Genomic DNA, 20541 nt, shown 5'->3' with positions numbered 1-20541 from the left:
CAGTGGTCAGCACTGCAGCCTCACAGCGCCAGGGGCCCGGGTTCAATTCCTGCCTCGGGTAACTGTCTGTGCGGAGTTTGCACATTCTCCCCGTGTCTGTGTGGGTGTGCTCCGGTTTCCTCCCACAGTCCAAAGATGTGCAGGCAAATGGATTGGCTATGCTAAAATTGCCTGTAGTGTTCAGGGGTGTGAGGGTTATAGGGCGATGGGTCTGGCCTCCAAAGGGCGGTGTAGGCTTGTTGGGACGAAGGGCCTGTTTCCACACTGTAGGGAATCCAATCTAAAAAAAATGTAGACAGACTGGGTGAATAGGCAGGCCACCACACGTTGTGATGTTCAGGCACTTAACATGTCAGCAGTGGGTCTTTCCTAGAATCAAGAACCCCAGAGTCAGTGGTCAGATGCCATCAGGCTTCATCAGATACCACCAGCTTTCCTGTACGCAGCAGCGCCATTTGGAAGGCAGTGGCTGCTGCAGGTTATGACACACGCCTGAGCTCTCTGAGGTGGGATTGAGGTCAGTATAGGAACAAGATTATGGGGGGACGGGGTTTACAACACTGGCTGGTCTGTTACGAAGTTGTGTAGTGTAACTGTGAATTGGAAGGCAGGAAACTAGAATCTGTTTGTAAAAATATGATAAGGTAAAAGAGTGTGTAGTTCATTTAAGAGGTAAATTGCTTTTCTAAGCTTAGAGATGTATACAGAGAAAAAAATGTCTATATGTAGCTGAAGAGGTACAGCCAGTTCTGAAATTGAAACTTTTATCAATTGGCCGTGTGATTGGAAACCTTGGGTTTGTTTTGATGCTTTGGCAACGAGCTGGAATCAGCCAATTAATTCAATCCAAACACTTAGAGATTGAAAGCCAATTGAATTTAAATCTTCTGAAGAAGGGTCCCAACCCGAAACGTCAAGCTTTCCTGCTCCTCTAATGCTGCTTGGCCCGCTGTGTTCATCCAGCTTCACACCGTTTTATCTCTTGAATTTAAATCTGACGGTTTTGACAACCTTGGACCAACGTTACTGTAAGAAAATGGATATGTCATCCAAGGTATAAAAGGAGAGGGTTTTTCAAAATCAGAGTGAGGGTGAACTGGCATCTGAGAAATAAGCATCTAGCTCTCACAAGAAATTATTAAGGTCTCTAAGAAAGCACCATTTTTCTATATAAGGTGCCACAGCACTTCTAGCTAAGAGTCCTCATAGAAGACTTCACAGAGAAAAAAATCCCTGACAGCTGGATCAGTGGAAGAAAGGCATTTATGACTTGAGAACAGCAGAAGAAAGGCATGTAGACTTTGAGACACTAAATTTTAATTTATTTTCTTCTAACTTAGGTTTATATAAGTGGAACTTGTGTTTATTAGAACAACATTCTAGTAGAGTTTAGTTCAGTTAGGGGATAGTTAGTAGTTAAGGGGGAATTGTTTGCTTTGTTAGTAGCTCTGTTAATTTGTTCACTGCTAGGATTAAATAAATAAATTGTTACTTTTTATAAGTACGTGGCTCCAACAATGGCCAAAAGGATTAATACGTGACTGTGAGATCCGGCTGTTAATTGCCCTGGACTTAATTGGGGTTGATGCTGAAAGGTGGCAGTGCCATCCAAACTCTTACCCAACCCTCCTACCCAATTAAATGCCCCCACCAGCAAACCTGTAACATGTGCAGGCACAATTTCAATTATACATAAAAGACACAGAGTATAAAAGCAAGGAAGTTATGGTGAATCTTTACAGTCCCAAAGGGAAACATTTTGCAGGGTTACAAAGAAAGGGTCAGGAAGCAGGGATAGCGGAGTTGCAGACACAATGTGCCACATTTCTGACTGTGACTATTCTGCCATGTTTCTCATCACTTATGTATGTTAGCCAGACTTTCTTTGGCTCAGAATGATGAAACAATTTAAAGTGATCAATTTAACAAAGGTAAGAGCAAAATTGTGACGAGATTGGGTTAAAATCATCTCAAGTCTAAAAGTGGTGAAAGGGACAGAGTGAATGTAAGTGGTTCTGTATGTGCTTTGCTAATAATGAAGTCATTGAAAATTTTAACAATAATCTTCACAGCAATTTGCACAGCAATGAGTGGGAATGTTACCTCTCTCTTATAGCCAGATTAAATCCTCACAATTTCTTAGCAAGAAGGGAATGCTCATGACAATAGTCAGCTGGAGATCATGGAATCTTAAAAATCTTCTTAATATTGAGATTTCAAAAATGATACATATTTTTCTAGATCAGCTGGAATTATTGAGTTTGAGACATTCATAAAATCTCAATGTCTTTTCATGAAGGAAAATCGCTGCACTAATGTGACTGACTGCTCTGTTAAGTGTCTGGGGCAAGCAATTTTATCAAACTGCTCCAGAAAAGTCCACATCTCTGCTGTCATCAGCCCGGGGGCGGGGGTGAAAAATTACAGTTTTAGCAGCTGCATTTTGGATTTTAAAAGATAAAGTAGGCCATAAAGGAATTCTGAGAATTTTTGCAAGAAATTCCTGTTGAACTTGTTATAATTCCCAATGCTTTTATCTTCACGGTGTGCATTCCAACAGTTCAAATATAATTTACTTGAATAGGTTTGTATTTCTTTACAAGAAAAGAAGTTGCTGGGAAAACATCAGGTTATACGCATAAAATACAGAGGAGGGTAGGGAGTAAACGATAGGATAGAGTTGGAGAGGAAGACAGTTGGACAGACAAAGGAGTTGCTAACGATCAGGCTGGGAGGGTGAACAGTTATTAATGGGGACTGTTGGTGACTAACAACAGGGAGTGTGTATTGGCAGGCTATGTGGTAACACGGCCTGGTGGGTGGGGTTGGGGGCTGGTACATGGGAAAGTTCAGGCCGTAAAATTATAGAATGCGATATTGAGTCCAGAGAGCTGCAGGGTCCCTAAGCAGAAAATGAGGTGATGTTCTTCCAGGCGGAGGTGTTCTGCGTCCCAGTCGTAAACCATTTTAACTCCCCCTCCCATTCCTTAGATGACATGTCCATCTTGAGCCTCCTACAGTGCCACAATGATGCCACCCGAAGGTTGCAGGAACAGCAATTCATATGCTGCTTGGGAACCCTGCAGCCCAATGATATCACTGTGGACTTCACAAGCTTCAAAATCTCCCCTTCCCCCTCTGCATCCCAAAATCAGCCCAGCTCGTCCCCTCCCCCCACTGCATCCCAAAACCAGCCCAGCTCGTCCCCGCCTCCCTAACCTGTTCTTCCTCTCACCTATCCCCTCCTCCCAACTCAAGCGCACCTCCATTTCCTACCTACAAACCTCATGCCGACCCCTTGGCCTGTCCGTCCTCCCTGGACTGACCTATCCCCTCTCTACCTGCCCACCTACAGTCTCCTCTCTACCTATCCTCTCCTCTATCCATCTTCGGTCCGCCTCCCCCTCTCTCCCCATTTATTTCAGAACCCTCTCCCCATCACTGTCTCTGATAAGGGTCTAGGCCTGAAACATCAGCTTTTGTGCTCCTGAGATGCTGCTTGGCCTGCTGTGTTCATCCAGCTCCACACTTTGTTATCTTGGATTCTCCAGCATCTGCAGTTCCCATCATCTCTGATGTTCTTCCAGCTTGCGTTGAGCTTCGCTGGAGCACTGCAGCAAGCCAGAGAGAGAGATGTCGGCCAGGGAACAGAATGATGTGTTAAAATGGCAGGCAACTAGAAGCTCAGAGTCTTTTTGGCAGGCAGAATGTAGTTGCTCTGCAAAGAGGTCACCCAGTCTGTGCTTTGTTTCCCCAGTGTAGAGGGGACCACATTGCGAGCAGCGAATGCAGTAGACTAGATTCTGGGAAGTGCAGATGAAGTGTTGCTTCACCTGGACGGTATGTTTGGGCCCTTGGATACTGGGGAGGGAGGAGATAAATGGGCAGGTCTTGCGCCTTCACCAGTTACAGGGGAAGGTGCTATAGGGCTGTAGGGAGTTGTTGGGGGTGAAGGAAGTGTGGTCCAGGGTGTCCCAGAAGGAACAGTCCCTGCGGAAGGCTGACAAGGGAGGGGAGGGAAATATGTGTCTGGTGGTATCATCTTGCTGGACGCTGTAGAAATTGCATCTGATGATCCAAAACTAGACTGGAAATGTTAACTCTGATTTTTCCTTCACAGTTGTTGCCAGACCTGCTGAACTTTTCTAGCAACTTCTGTTTTTGTTCCAGATTTACAGCATCCGCAATTCTTTCGGTTTTTATTTCGTGTTTCTTTAAATTGTTAAGTTTTTTATTCATTCACGGGATGTGGGCATCACTGGCCAGGCAGCATTTATTGTCCATCCCTAATTGCCCAGAGGCAGCTAAGAGTCAACCGCATTGCTGTGGTTCTGGAGTCACATGTAGGCTAGACCGGGTAAGGATGTCAGATTACCTTCCCTGAAGGACATTTCTGAACCAGATGGGTTTGTCAATAGATTCACGGTCATCATCAGACTCTAAATTTCAGACTTTCTTTTAAATTGAATTCAAATTCCACCATCTGCCATGGTGAGATTCAAGCCCAGGTCCCCAGAACATTATCTGGATTAGCAGACCAGCAATAATACCACTAGGCCATCTCAACTACAACCGAACTCTATCATAGAATCAGAATCCCTACAGTGCAGATTGAGACCACTCATTCCATCAAGTCTGCCCCGACCCTCCAAAGACATCTCACCCTATCCCCCTTACCTGACATTTACCATAGTTAACCCACCTAGCCTGTACACTGTGGAGGACTTGATCATGGTCAATCCGCCTAACCTTCACACATCTTTAGACTGTGGGAGGAAACTGGAGCACCCAAAGGAAATCCATGCAGATCCATGCAAGCTCCATACAGTCACCTGAGGCTGGAATCAAAAGCAGTTCCCTGGCAGTGTTAGGCAACTGTGCTAACCACTGGGCCACATTTATAATGTTAAAATTGAATAGGAATATATACACTCAGGCAAATTGGGAGCAGGACTAGGCCACTCAGCCCCTCAAATGTACTCCATCATTCTATAAAATCATGGCTGATCTGATTACAAGCTTAATTCCTTATTCATATCTACCTTCAATAGACTCTTGCTCACCAATTGCTTATACAGAAACTCTTGGCCTTTGCCTCAAAAATATTCAAAGACATTGCTTTCACTGCCCTTTGAGGAAGAGGGCTCCAAAGAATCATCAGCCTCTTAAGAAAGCTTGCTAGTTATCCCCGTTTTAACTTGGTGACCCCCTCATTTGAAACATCATCTCCTTCCCCCCAACTCACCCATTTGCAGATTTTCCCACAAGAAGAAGCATATGGGATGTATTTAACAGCATGTTTGTTCTGACCAATGTCATTCCATATTATGTCAGCAATATAAGTCAGCACATAACCCAGACTGTCCATGTAAGTCTGACATGTTTATATTAGTGTATGTGACCATTTATTAATAATTTTCCCTCCACATCTACTTTGTCTAGGCCATTGAGGTTCTTCTGCGTCAATTGAGTCACCTCTTAGCCTTCAAAAACACCAGGGGATACAAGGCTAGCCTGTTCAATCTTTCCTCATGAGACCATTCCAGATTCATCTTCCATTCCAGATGTTAGTCTAGCCAACATTCTCTGAACTTTCTTTTCCTGTGCAAACAAGATTTGTTGTCTCGCACAGTACATTGTTAATAGTCGTTTCCCAAACTTTTTCCTAATAGCAAATTATAACCAACAAACCCAAAAGAGAGCTTGTGCCTTACATTACAACTACTTACTAAGTTCATTCCTCACGATTGATCCCACAGTTGGCGGTAGATGGTTCGTGGCTACTTTCAGGTTTAAACATAAGCACAAAAGTATCCCTTTCCTTTGAATTCAACACAATGTATAAACTGGGTGCTCACAGGTCACCCAACTGTCTAGTGAACTCAGACACAGTGACTCAGGAACCCAACGAGCCAGACAATAGATCAACTTTGGGAAAAAGTTGAACACCTCCCTCCCACACACTTACATGTCCCTCAGTTTCCACCACTACGGAGAGCTACCTTTTCTCCAAATAATAAGCAGACAACAAAATATTACAATTGTGGTGATTTAAAATAACTTCCAATGTTTGGATATACCTTGACCACTTGAGAGAGAAGTTTTAGCCAGTAATAATTATCAAATATTCTTTACAAAAAGAGGCAGTGTTTACCGCGGAAAGGATTCTCCATAAGGATCAGCACCAGATAAGATAAGAATACATGGTAGGTCTTCCAGGTCCAAGTAGGTTTCAGGTGCCCAATCAGGATCCTCTATCTTTTGCCAAACCTTTCAAAACAAGATATGTACATCAATCAACTCTTGTTGGCTATTATGAACGGCACTAGTAAAGATTTCTACAAAAGAAAAAACACTTTTAAAATGCATCAACCATGTCAAAAACACCATAGGCTTTCACAATGAACAATGTCTGTGATTCTGTTAGATAGGCATTTGTGGTCAGCGACCACTTTTTAATAGCCTGTTTGTTCTGGGCGATGTTGTTCTATATCATAACAGTAATACATCAGCGTATTACCAAATTGTATGTGCAAGTCTGAAATACTACATTAGTGTACATTACCATTGGCTAATGAACTTCCGGATATCTGACTTCATGTGGTATATGTTACATGCACTAACATATCAGAAATCAGAATAACATCAGTGGGTAAGAACAGCTTTAAGCTTCAACAGAAACAAATAAAAATAATATGAAGAAAGAAAGTGTGTAGAACAATCATAGATTTAATTTGAGGGATCAAGAGAGAACAAATGAAGAAAGCATTAAGGAGAGGCCATTTTTCACAGCTCAGAAGTGTTTTTCAGCATATGACATGATTACGAAGTTGCTGTTCTAAAGGATGAAGTTGCAATTACGATTTAATGTACAGTGCCTTTTTCTTCATTCATTCATGGGATGAGGGCATCACTGACCAGGCAGCATTTACTGCCCATTCCTAATTGCCCAGAGGGCAGTTAAAAGTCAACCACATTGCTGTGAGTCTGGAGTCACATGTAGGCCAGACCAGGTAAGGATGGCAGTTTCCTTCCCTAAAGGACATTAGTGAACCCAGATGGGTTTACCCCCCAACAATCAATTTACAATCATCATTAAATTACTAATTCCAGATATTTATTGAATTCAAGTTCCACCATCTGATGTAGCAGGATTTGAACCCAGGTCCCCAGAACTTTTTCTGGGTTTCTGGATTAACAGTCCAGCAATAATACCACAAGGCCATCACCTCCTGCTGTGTGCTACCAGAGCAAGTGAGCACAGCCTGGAGATGCAGCTTGGTCCAGTTCATGAGCTGGGTACAGGTCCCTAAATCTTTGCTGTAATATCACAGCGTCAATTGTAAGTAGTCCAAGCTGAAGCACAGAAATGGACTGTAAGTGGATCACAGATGTGTCAGGAGGGTTCTTTGAAGCTGGCACATGTCAAATATCAATGCCAGTAAATGTGTTGGTGGGGGCGATGGTGGCACTCCCATACAGCATACCCTGAGATGCTCACACGCAGTATCTGACATGGAGGTGCTTCGGAGGAAGCAGTAAGCTGAAGGTGCCAAGTACACCCTCAAATTTTCATTTTGAGAATTCTTGACACCTACTTTGCTTGGTGTGTTTGTTAAGATGGGAAGTTAAACATTAATGAGGCGAGTTGCAGCATCAATCAGGCATTTAACAAGCAAAATCCCCCTTAATTGGCACCTTGCTGCTGCTTGGAGAAAAATTCACTCTGTCACGTTGCGGGTGAATAAAAGATGCAGCCTGTTGCTTCCAGTGTCGAGGTCTGCCTTTCCAGATTTCCCAGCCAAATTGGCCTTCTACCTCACCATGGCCCATATCATTCATGTATCTTTAATATTCCGCCCAGGGAGGTTGTGTGGTTTCAATCAAGCCTCAAAAACTATTATATATGTTTTATTTTAAACTTCAGATAGGACAAACTATCAGACATTTTATATGAACCTTCTACCTGCTTTCTGAAAGGAATGAACAATATTAGTTAGTGTTAAGTGAGTGAAGTGAACCAGGTAATATATGAACGTTTTCCACAAGTGGTATGTAGTGAATGTAGCATGAAAAGAAGTCATTCTGTAGTAATTGCAGCCTGAATTGTTTAATTTTGAAATTCTGAGTCTGAGTAAAGCTTATAAATGCAATGATTACAAATGCTATGAGATGCGATAAAGCAGAACTTATAAAAAATATAATTAATGGAATATTGGCATCTTTGGCAAGTATAGCATGTGTTTTCCATCTCTACTTGCATTCAAAATAGTGATGAGCTATCTTTTAAAATGCTCCTCGCGTATGTAGTGTATGTGTATATTTGCACCATGCTGTCAAGTAGGAAATTTCGGGATTTTGACCCAACGATAGTGAACAAGTGTTGATATTTTTCAGAGAACGGTGGTGTATGAACTGGAGGGGAACTTGCACATGCTGCTGTCTGTCTGCATGTGCTGTCCTTGCCCTTCAAAGTGATACAGACTGAATGTTTGAGAAGGAGTCTTGAAATGTTGCTGAAGCGCACCTTACACACATGACACATTGCGGCCACATTGTGCCGGTGGTAACAGAAATGAATTTTTTCTTATAGTGATGGATTGAATGTTTTTTTCTTATGTCAGCGCTAATCATTTATATGTTAGGTGTAAAGATGATAATGTTTAACCCATTGGCTGGAAGCTACAATTGGAACACAGGTAACATTTGGAGTCTGCAATAATCAAAATGGTGAAAGATTGCCTTGTTAGTATAAATCCTGGTTGTTTTCATTGTAGCAATAGTGCTGTAGCTCTATCATTTCATCTTTTCTCTCCCCCTCATATCATTTGCACTAAACTGGGACTCGGCAACAGACATATTCTTCTAACACTTGGGTAGAATACGTAAAACTGAATCCAAGTTGAACTGGGTGACAATAAAAACTGCGACAAGGGATTCTCTCCCAAGCCAACAATGTTAGGATGCACAGAATCCTCAAGAGACACTTAACAGTTCGGAAAACCTTACGTGATCTTTCAGGAGCAATTAAGCAGAAGAAATCTGCAAAAGAAAGAAATTGCTGTCTGAGATGGCAGGACAGGTTACAGAGATTGCACTTTTGGCAGTATTGGAAGGAACAACCCATCTGGACACAATATCTACATGCTCTGTATTTATTGTGATTATATGCAAACACAGGTTGTGCTGTAGTTACAGCAAATACCTTTTACCATAATCTGTGTTTTGTACAGTCAACTTACGATGAAACAATGCCCCGTACAAAGCAGAACAAATGTGGTGTTAACCTAGTCTACCTTCAGAGCAGTTAAAGACTACACATTATCAGGTAGAGATTCACTCTGAAACAAAAGGATCTTTTTTGTACCCTGCACACAACCTCATACTGGAAGATATTGGTTAGTGAAAGTCAACATTGTAAAAATTAGTCAACCAAATTACTTTAGAAAGCAAATAGAAGCTAAGTGTAGTCAAGCTGAATTCATATTTTGACAAAAGATCAGAAGGTTTCCATGGAGACAGAAGATGTCAGATGATTCTGCTTTTCAGTCGTTACATTAACAACTGTAGTTATCATTTCGCAGTAGTAACAAGCAAGAGATAATCTTCATTTGTGATACTCTAGATTGATTAGTAGGAATGTCCGTACAAGGACAGAAACATATCTGGCAATTGAAGAAGATTAGGAAGACCCACAGCAACTGGATTGATATTAGCTCACAGTAAGAGGAGGACACAGCCCTATCCACATCAATGGAACTGAGGTGGAGAGGTTCGAGAGTGTCAAGTTCCTTGGAGTGATGATAACCAATAATCTGGCCTGGTCCTCCCACATGGATGCGATGGTCAAGAAGGCACAACAATGCCTCTTCTTCTCACGAGGCTAAGGAAATTCAGCATGTTCATAAGGATCTGCATCAACTGTTACAGATGCACCATAAAAAGCATTTTATCTGGGGGCATCATGCCTTGGTATGGCAAATGCTGTGCCCAGGACTGTAAGCAACTACAGAAAATTGTGAATACTGCGCAGATCATCACTCAAGCAAAGCTCCCATCCATGGGCACTATCTACACTTTGTGTTGCTGTGGAAAAGCAGCCAATATCATCAAACCCCCCTCCCACTCTACTTATCTTCTCTTACAATCTCTTCCATCAGGCAGAAGATACAGAAGCTTAAACACACACACTAACAGATTCAAGAACAGCTTCTTCCCTGCTGTTATTTGACTGCTGAACAGACCTCTCTAATTTCAAATCTGATGCTGATCTTGCTTTTGTGCATCTCCTGTGTAGCTGTAACCGTGTATGCCTCAGTCTATCTAAACACCCCATGATCTGTGTATCTTTGTTTGCTACGATCTGCCTGTACTGCACCCGAAACAAAACTTTTCACTGCACTATGGTATGTGACAACAATAAATCAAATCAAATCAAATCATTGACACCAGCAGAACAGTTCAAGTGTAAATGAAAATAGAGTCATTGAGTCATGCAGAATGGGAACAGACCCTTTGGTCCAACACTTCTGCATCAAACACACATCCCAATCTGACCTAGACCCATTTGCCAACATTTGGCCCATATCCTTCTAAACTCTTCCTATCATGTATCCATCCTGATGGCTTTTAAATGTTGTAATTGTACCAGCCTCCAACACTTCCTCTGGCAGCTCATTCCATACACGCACCACCCTCTGCGCAAAAATGTTACCCCTCAGCCCCTTCTTAAATCCTTCCCCTCTCAAATTACTGTTACGCCACTTGGTTGAGAGTCATGTCAAGTAAAACTGCTCTCATTCACAGTTTGACACATGATTTAGCACACCATGCATTACATTAGGCAAGAAAACGACAGGATATTCCTCAAGAATCCAGCTCCTGTTTAAGCTGGAATAATAGCAAGTATAAACCAGTAGTTACCTTCAGTTGTGTCAGAAAGTGCTGGCTAATATTGATTTTCGTGCTTGGAGTCCCAAGGATGATTTCAAATCTGTACTGCAGGCCCAGGCGGTGTCTGATCTGACACAATCTCTCATATGCCAGTGCTGCAAGTGAAATGGAGGGAATCCTGAGCAAAACCATGTAGCCATGGTTGTTTGGACAGTTTCTTGCAGAATTTATAAGACTCTGAATTATTTCCAGAGTTTCCACAGAAGAGTAGTTCTTCATCTGTGAGTGCCCTGCAGTTACCATCATGGCTGCCGAGTAATGCTGAATTAAAATGTATGTCCAGATCACAGCACTATGCATCTTGGGAAACCTTAAGCCAGAAATAAGAACGAATGAAGAAAAGAACTTCAAAACAAAAACCTCTCAAAGGGATAAGCAGTTAAAGTTAAAGCTACATTCATCCATAAATTATTGGATTTAACTCATACTCAAGTTACGTTTAATGTTTGGGTTCATGCAGAATTTCAAGGCATTTGATTAATAATTCGCACAGAGCTTTTAAACAGTGTTAGATTTCATTTCTGTCATAGCGACGTAACTTTTATGTTGCTTGTTACAAGATCAAGAAAGGTTATTTTCACAGTATCACAGTTGTTACATTATACTTGGCTCATCATGCCTACGCCGGTTTTATTAGCCACTATCGATCTCCAGCCTTTTCCCATATCCAGGCTCACCATTAATATCCAAAAAAAAATTCCAACTCCCTCTTGAATGCTTCAATTGAATCTGCAACCACCACATTTCCAGGCAGTGCAGCCTATACCCGAATGATCTGCTATTTGAAAGAGGTTTTTCTCACATCAACTTTGGTCTGTTTATACATCAATTTGAATTCACACTCTCTTGGTCTTGTTCGTTTATAAGGGGAAACAGATTCTCCTTTTCTGATCAATCCAGCCCCCTCATGGTTCTAAAAGCCTGTATCAAGTCTCCTCTCAGCCACTTCTCTCAAGAGATGACAATCCCAACTTCTTCAATTTAGTACTACCTCCTGAACAATTTCCTGCTTCACTGGTTTTGGAACTGGATGAAATCAGATTGGATTGTTGGGAATAAATTTTTGAACTGGTTAAAGAATTTCTGAATCATCTGGAACAAAAGCATCACAGTCTCGCCCTCTCTATTCTGATGTGTACAATAGTACAAATCCATCATGCTCACAAAATATTATGAATACTGGGATTGATGATGAGAGAAAACCAAAGTCAGAGAACATAAGAGAGGAAAGAGAAATTAAAAAGGAAGGAGAGAAAACAACAGCCAATGTGGATGCATATTATCTTTCCATAATAACTAAATCATTCAGATGTTGTCTCTTTACTGTTTTGCTTAAGTATGACCATTAAATTGTACTGTAATGTGATCAGTTCTGAGAAAGGGTCACCGGACCCAAAACGTTAACTCTGTTTTACACTTTACAGATGCTGCCAGAACTGCTGAGCTTTTCCAGCAACTTCTGTTTTTATTAAAAAAGAACTCGATGTGATTCACAGTAAAAGGCAATTTGCATGTTAATTCTAGTTGGCCAGATAGGAATACAACTTTTTTTGTCAGTTATGCTTGAAGCTTGAATAATAATTGAATAAATAGCCAATTAAAAAGGTGGCAGAAGTGGATCAGAGAAAAAGGTACTGAATGTTGAGGGCAGCCTGGTGACTCAGTGGTTAACACTGCTACCTCACAGTGCCAGGGTCCCAGGTTCAATTCCACCCTTGGGTGACTGTCTGTGTGGTGTTTGCACATTCTCCCTGTGTCTGTGTGGATTTCCTATGGGTGCTCCAGTTTCCTCCCACAGTCCAAAGATGTGCAGGTTATGTGGATTGGCTGTGCTAAATTACCCATAGTGTTCAGGGAGGTGTAGATGAGGAGGGTTACAAGGAGATGGGCCTGGGTGGGGTGCTCTGAGGGTTGGTGTGGACTTGTTGGGCCAAAGGGTCTGTTCCCACACTGTAGGAAGTGTGTGATAACGTTGGAATTATAATTCCTTGCAATGATTTCATTCAGTTCAAGGGAGCTGGTGGTGACTCAAATATTTTAGCTTTGAGCTAAACAGAGTAAGAGCAGTGTGGAGGGCATTTTTAAATAGTTAGTTCATGTGGATTAATACACTCTTGGTTATTTTAATCATTGAGTGAAAAGAAGTTTAAGGGCGGGCTTAAAATTATCATGTCATTTGAAGATATTTTACTAGAATCCATTTGCATATTATTGTTCTGATTTCTAAACAAAATCAACACTTTTAATTCCCCTCCCTTAATTTTGCCAATAATTGGCACCACACTTCCAATGAATAATTAAAAGCCACAACTTTTTTTCAATACTGTTTTTGAAGTGTCTCATTTTCGAAAAATACAAATGGAAACAACATGTCCTGCGAGATTTCTGCCAGTGGGACAGCATATACGGAACACTCCAATGTGACTGTGCTCTGTCTACCACCTCATCATAGCCCATATTGAAAACTCCAATGAAATACAATTGACCCAAAACACAAACTTGTTTTTTCCACAAATGTTGGCTCGGCAGTTGCGTATTCTATTGCAACTAAAGAGATTTAGGGACGGGCAGTCAAAAGTTTGGAATAAAGATCGGGTGACAGTAATCCAGAAAGTGTACAACACAATGAATGGAAGCAGAATTAGGTTGTTTTAGCGTTGCTTCACTTATCTAAAATATCAGCCTTGCATTGAAGGTATCACAGACCTGCAGTTCTCTCAGTGCTAGCTTTTCTCTATCAAAATAGCTCCATTCGACTGATCTCACTTCTAGCATTATAGCTTGTTATGTTATCTTCTATACCAGTCACCTACCTTTCCTCCACTGCAGTAACCATTGCTTCAAAAGAACTGTCATATCTCAACAATGGAAGTTTGTGCCCAGAGTGGGTAGAATCAATGAAGTCTGAGAGTCCAAAGTACTTATTGTTTTCATGGTACAAGTTCACTCCCTAATGAGATGTAAAGAACAGGATAAAGGAGTGAAATGTCAATCAAATATGTATTCCCCAAAGGATTAGACACAGCACTCAACACTTATATGTAAAAATTAACCTTTGGAATTGTAATCCCCACCATCCTGGTCATGACTTTGAGTGTAAGGGGAAGGAAGTAGAGTGGGGAACCTCTGGAGATAACACGGTGTGAAGCTGGATGAACACACCAGGCCAAGCAGCATCAGAGGAGCGGGAAAGCTTGACGTTTTGGGTCGGGACCATTCTTCAGAAATGGGGAACCTCTATCCTGCTTCCCAACTAAATGGAGAGCAGGAACACTTATGGATGGTCTCTTTGCCAGAACTTAATTGAGTCTCTTAAGTAAGCAGTTGATGCCCTTTAAGTGATGTGGCCCTACTAAATCTGGTAATCAACCAGCAGTGGGCAGAGAAGTTGCCTGGCAGAAAGCCTACAAAACAATTCTGAAGAAGGGTCAAGGCCAGAAACGTCAGCTTTCCTGATCCTCTGATGCTGTTTGGCCTGCTAGGTTCATCCAGCTCTACACCTTGTTAAACCAATTCTGAGCTCAGCTTCTGACTGGAGACAGGGAGGATGGGGTAAGCGTGCAGTTAGGGCAGGGATGCAGTGTTCCTTCAATAAAATGCACGCAGCTCCTAAGCCAATCCTAACTCTTTCTTCAAAAACCTTTGAAATTGGATTTAGATTTTTAAAAGTATACACAAACAATGAATATAGTATAAGAGGAGGTCATCATGTATTTTACATCAGACAATTTTAAATATGTGATGCTAATGCCATCACATAGTATCAATTGTAAAACAATTTTCCAATTGAGGGATAGTTAATAAAAAAGCAATTGTTTACAACAAAACAAGTATTACAAAGACCCTTTTCCCAAAAAAGAACTATCAGTTTCAAATCTTTTCCTATTTCAGACAGCAATTATTTATCTAGAGAGATTAATTCCTCAAAAAACTGTTACGTTGATTTTTTTTCTTACAATGGACTGCTCCACACACAAGCACACAATATAAAGCTACAATGGAGTCGAGTTTCAGATGTGAAGTGAAGAGAAAATTACATTTGTAAGCAAATGTTATCAGAAGAGGGTAGGTTTGAGAAACATAAATTTTTGACTTGGAACTCATTGTCCCAATAAGAAAAAGAAAATTGTACAAAAATGTTACTTACAATTTTTAAAATTAATTATTTATGGGATGTGGGTGTTGCTTACTGGGTCAGCTTTTGCTGCCCATCCCTAGTTGCCCGATGACAAGTTGGTGGAGAGCCGCCTTCTTGTATGTTTGTTGCACGTCCACCCACAATGCCATTAAGGGCATAAGACCATAAGACATAGGAGTGGAAGTAAGGCCATTAGACCCATCGAGTCCACTCCGCCATTTTATCATGGCTGATGGGCATTTCAACTCCACTTCCCTGCACTCTCCCCGTAGCCCTTGATTCCTTGTGAGATCAAGAATTTATCAATCTCTGCCTTGAAGACATTTAACTTCGCAGCCTCCACTGCGCTCCGTGGCAATGAATTCCACAGGCCTACCACTCTCTGGCTGAAGAAATGTCTCCTCATTTCCGTTTTAAATTTTAAATTTACCCCCTCTAATTCTAAGGCTGTGCCCATGGGTTCTAGTCTCCCCCCTTAACGGAAACAACTTCCCAGCGTCCACCCTTTCTAAGCCATACGTTAGTGATAGAAATTCAGGATTTTGACCCAGCAACACTGAAGTAATGGCAATGCCTTTCCATGTCAGGATGGTGAGTGGGTTGGACACAACGGGAGATTGGTGGTATCTGCTGCTCTTATCTTTCCAGGTGGTAGAGGTCGTAGGTTTGGAAAGTGCTGTTGAAGGACCTTTGGTGAATTTCTGCAGTGCATCTTGTAGATGGTACACATTTCTGCTCCTGAGTATCAGTGGTGGAAAGAGTGAATTATTTAAGGATGTGGTGCCAATCAAGCAAGCTGCTTTGTCTTAGATAGTGGCAAAACTTCTGAGGTATTGTTGAAGCTGCAATCATCCAGGCAAGTAAGGAGCAGTTCATCATATGCTTGACATGTGTCTTGTCAATGGCAGATAGGTTTTGGGGAGACTAGACCTAAGTTACCCATTGCAGGATTCTTAGCCTTTTAACTATTCTTGTAGCCATAGTATTCGTGTGGCTAATTCAATTTAGTTTCCGGTCAATAGTAGCCACTAGAATGTGATAATGGAAATATATTGCATGTCAAGGGGCTATGATAAGAGTCTCTTGTTGGGGATGGTCATTGCCTGGTCCTTGTGTAGTGCTAATTTATTTGCTGCTTGTCAGTCCAGGCCTGGATATTGCCCAGGACTGGTTGCATTTGAACATGGGCTTCTTCAGTATGAGATGAGTTGAAGAATAAATATGATGCCATAAATCATGCTACACGTGGACACTATCCACAATTAGCTTCACAATGCATTCTTGTCCAGGGTCAATCCTTCAAGAGCCCACATTCCCTTTAGGACAGAGGGAATACAGGGTCTACTTACAGAACAAACACTAGCTAAGATTATACGTGGGGAGATTGATTGCTCACGTTTTCAGTTCAATAACCACTGCAGGCAGGGATCCTGAAGAGTCCAAAATAGAGTGAAGTGGAGAGACCGAAGCAATTATACAGGTTTATAAAATCCTGAGGGGCATGGACAGGGTGAACAGCCAAGGTCTTTTGCCCAGGATGGGGGAGTCCAAAACCACAGTCCACAGGTTTAAGGTAAAATGGGAAAGATTTAAAAAGGACCTGAGGGGTAACTTTTTCACGCAGAGGGTGGTATGTGTATGGAATGAGCTGCCAAGAAAGTGGCGGAGTCTGGTACAATTGCAGCTTTAAAAGGCATATGGATCGGTGTTTGAATAGGAAGGGTTTAGAGTGATATGGGCCACATGCTGGCAAATGGGACTAGGACACATTGGGATGTCTGGTTGATGCCGACGAGTTGGACTGAGGGGTCTGTTTCCATACTGTACAACTCTATAACTTTGTGACACTCACCATTATTGTTGGTTATTCTTTTGCCACCGCTTTCAAAAAGCTATTACTTTGTTAGAATTCGAATTTTGAGAACAAACAGCACATTTTAATCATTTCAACCATTTACTTTCCCTCAATTAAGTGATTAATCATCACAAGTTTGCACTTCCCGGCTATCCCATTGTATGGGGAACTAACATGCCCAGTCGTGGTTTCATGCACACTTTTCAAAAATGCAGATTAAATGACAGTATGAATGAAAAGCATTGGCTGATCTTTCCCTCTCCAGCCCCAGGTCATATTTTCAGCAGATAAATAAGTTTGGATCAATAAATGTAGGAAGGAGTAACCAAACATTTTATTTTTCCAATTGTTTTATTGATCCTTAAGCCTGAGAACTTTAAGGATCAGCAGAAAGAATGCCAGCTCCATCACACACTATCACTCCACTGAAGCAACACTGAATTGTTAAACATTAGGAATGCATCAGTAAAATTTACACTGTTGCAGGATGACGGCCAATGGATCTCATTATAGGGGCTGATGTAGGTCTGCTGAGTTTGAAGAGCGAAGGGGAAAGATGTAACTTGGAGTGTTAACACATTCAGTGCTTCTTTCATTTCTTTGCAGTTCACGATTCTATCAGCCAGGCCCAGAAACGGTTCACTTTGTGAAAACGTTCCCCTGCTGGAATCAAGACAAGAATACAACACCGAGAGCTAATGAGATCATTCAGGAAATATACAAACACAGGCACACATAGTTGTACCACAAAATGTCACTTAGTACAAACAATTGCAGAGAAGTTAGAAAGAGCAAAACATAAATGTGTCATCACTTAAAGTTTTAAGGACAGTAGAAACAAATGAAACCACCATGCATAATAAGTTAAAAGTTAATTTAGTGCTCAAGTGCTACATGCTTTGTATCTGTGTTGACTGTACACTCACCGTGAGAAATTGATCTATCTTTTATTAAAATCAAACAGTTGTATGGTACCAGCAGGCCGTAGAAAGACAAAAACTTCTCTGAAATGGATTGCTCGTAAAGTTACTGCATCAACACATTGCACAACCATTAATCAAACATTGCCCAAAATAGAAGCCAATTCAACCAGGGAATGGCTGAATGATCCCTGGCAGCTGAAAGCCAGGAATTTTTCTCTCTTGTTGGCAAATGTCAGCAATGTATGATGTGACATTACTCATTCTAATACCAACATACAAGCAGAATGATAAAGGAATTCACGACACCCAAACATTACCAGATTAATTATAGAATGTTTGTTGTCAATTTTGCTCAGCTGATATTATTCCAGCATGGAGCTAACACCTAACAGCTGCATGAGCTTGAACATTTGAGGACTTTGAAGTTACTTCGTGAATTCTTTGAAAGGGCGTTTAGCGAACTCTTCAGTACACAAGATTACGACTGAACAGAGAAAGGCCACTGTGTTGCTGATATAAACCATCAAGTGACGAGCAACAGAAACTTCAAACATTGGTGAACTTGATAAAAGAAAGATCACACGAACTTTGATCTGCAAAAGTCATTACTCTGTCTTTCACATGTTCTTTCTAAGGGGGCTGATGTTAGTGGTGTCCAGTTACTGAGGAAGACATCCTCCATAATTATGCCACAGGCCACTTTTCACAGAATTTGGCTTTGTCACAGTCTCAAAGTATGAAACTCAGGGATTTCATGCGTGAAGAAAGTCTTTGTTTTACAAATTGACCACTTTCTAAAATCAAGTTTGGCATGGGGAAGAAATTTAAAATAAATTTGTTCTTTCTTTTGCAGTTTGAGGCAGAAGTGAACAAGCTGACTACGCTGTTAGTGGCAGATGCAGAGTGAATTCGGTGAAGTGGTTACCTGGTCAGGTGATGGCCACCTCAGGTCTTTGGAACGTTATTTGTGTAAAAACAAGAGGCACTCTTGCAAATGCATGGAATCCCATCTATCACTGAAGTCTGCTCGACTAAGTATTTAGCATGAGATTGCAGCGTGTGATGGAAACTTCTTTTATTCATTCATGAGATGCGGGCATCGCCGGCCAGGCCAGCACTACTTGTACAACTCTAGTTTCCATTGACAAGGGAGTGGTGAGTTGCCTTCTTCAACCATTGAAGTCCATATGCTGTAGGCAGACCCATAATACCATTTGAGAGGGAATTCCAGGATTTTGACCCAGCCACAATGAATGAATGGTAATATATTTCCAAATCAGGACGGTGAGTGCCTTGGAAGGGAACTTGTCGCTCCATATGGAAATGGACCTGGGTTTGGAAGGTGCTTTCTAAAGATCTTTGGTGAATTTCTTGGCATAAAGTCATAGAGTCATACAGCACAGAAATAGGCCCTTCGGCCCAATTTGTCCATGCTGATTACATTTCTGAAACTGAAGTAGCCCTATTTTCCTGTGTTTGACCTATATTCCACTAAATGTTTCCTGTCCATGGATCTGTCCAAATAACTTTTACATGCTGTAACCTTACCTGCATTTACCACTTCCTGAGGCAGTTCATTCCACACACAAATTACCCTGTGCATGAAAAGTTGCCCCTCAGGTCCCTTTTAAATCTTTCCCCCTTACCTTAAACATCTGCCCTCTAGTTTTGATTCCCCTACCCTGGGGAAAAGATCTTGGTTATTCACATTACCTATGCCCTGCTTAATTTTATAAGCCTCTAGAATGTGTCCCCGCAACCATCTATACTCCAGGAAAAGAAAGTCCTAGTCCATCCGGCCTCTCCTCATAATTCAAACTATCCAGTCTCAGTAACATCTTTGTAAATCTTTTTTGGACCCTTTCCAGAACGACCAGAATTGTAATAGTCTTCCAAATGTGGCCTTACCACCATCTTGTACAGCAATAACAAGGAATCCCAACTCCTGTTCTCAATGCTCTGACTGATGAAGGCAAGCATGCCATCTGCCTTCTTTGCCACCCTGTGTAATTCTGACACCACTGAAAGAACTATGTATTGCAACCCCTAGGTCTCTGTTTGACAAAACTTTCTCGTGCCCTAACACCTCACATTTACCCAAGCTAAACTCCATCTGCCATTCCTCGGCCCACTGGCCCAATGGATCAAGATCCCATTGTACTTAGATAGCCTTCTTGACGGTCTACTTGACCATCAGCTTTGGTGTCATCTGCAAACTTATTAACTATACGTCTAATATTCACATCGAAATCATTTACATAAATGATGAACAACAGCAGACCCAACACACCAGTAACTACAGGCCTCCATCTGAAGAACAACCCTCTATCGTCATCCTCTGTCTCCTAACATGAAACCAATTTAGATTAATAGGTAGTACACACTGCTGCTACCTAGCATCGATGGTGGCGGGAGCAAGTGGTTATCAGTGTTGTGTCATACATGTCAACTGCTTTGCCCCGGATGCAGTCAAGCTTCTTCAGTGTTGAGGGAGCTGTACTCATCAAGATATGCAGGGCGTATTCCATCACACTCCTGATTTCTGTCCTGTAGATGATGGACAGGCTTCGGGGAGTTACAAGGTGAGTTACTCGGTGCAGTATTTCTAGCCTCTGACCTGTCATTGTATTTCCATGACTAGTCCAGTGCAGCTTCTGGTCATTGCTGATAGT

General features: G+C 41.6%; 1 protein-coding gene across 1 annotated transcript in view; it reads right to left on the bottom strand.

Moving 5' to 3' along the window:
* Window positions 1-20541, bottom strand: part of greb1 (growth regulating estrogen receptor binding 1) — a 285761-nt gene that overhangs the window by 65194 nt on the left and 200026 nt on the right. The window contains exons 18-21 of the mRNA XM_048531862.2: window positions 17423-17609; window positions 13767-13903; window positions 10924-11263; window positions 6155-6270 (exon numbers count right to left, since the gene is read on the bottom strand). Of these exons, the coding sequence (XP_048387819.1) occupies window positions 6155-6270; window positions 10924-11263; window positions 13767-13903; window positions 17423-17609 (780 nt within the window). The remainder of the gene's footprint in view (window positions 1-6154; window positions 6271-10923; window positions 11264-13766; window positions 13904-17422; window positions 17610-20541) is intronic.

Source organism: Stegostoma tigrinum, chromosome 4 (assembly GCF_030684315.1).
Source record: "Stegostoma tigrinum isolate sSteTig4 chromosome 4, sSteTig4.hap1, whole genome shotgun sequence".
In the NCBI taxonomy this organism is placed as follows: Eukaryota; Metazoa; Chordata; class Chondrichthyes; order Orectolobiformes; family Stegostomatidae; genus Stegostoma; species Stegostoma tigrinum.
This window is presented reverse-complemented; position numbering and strand designations above follow the sequence as displayed.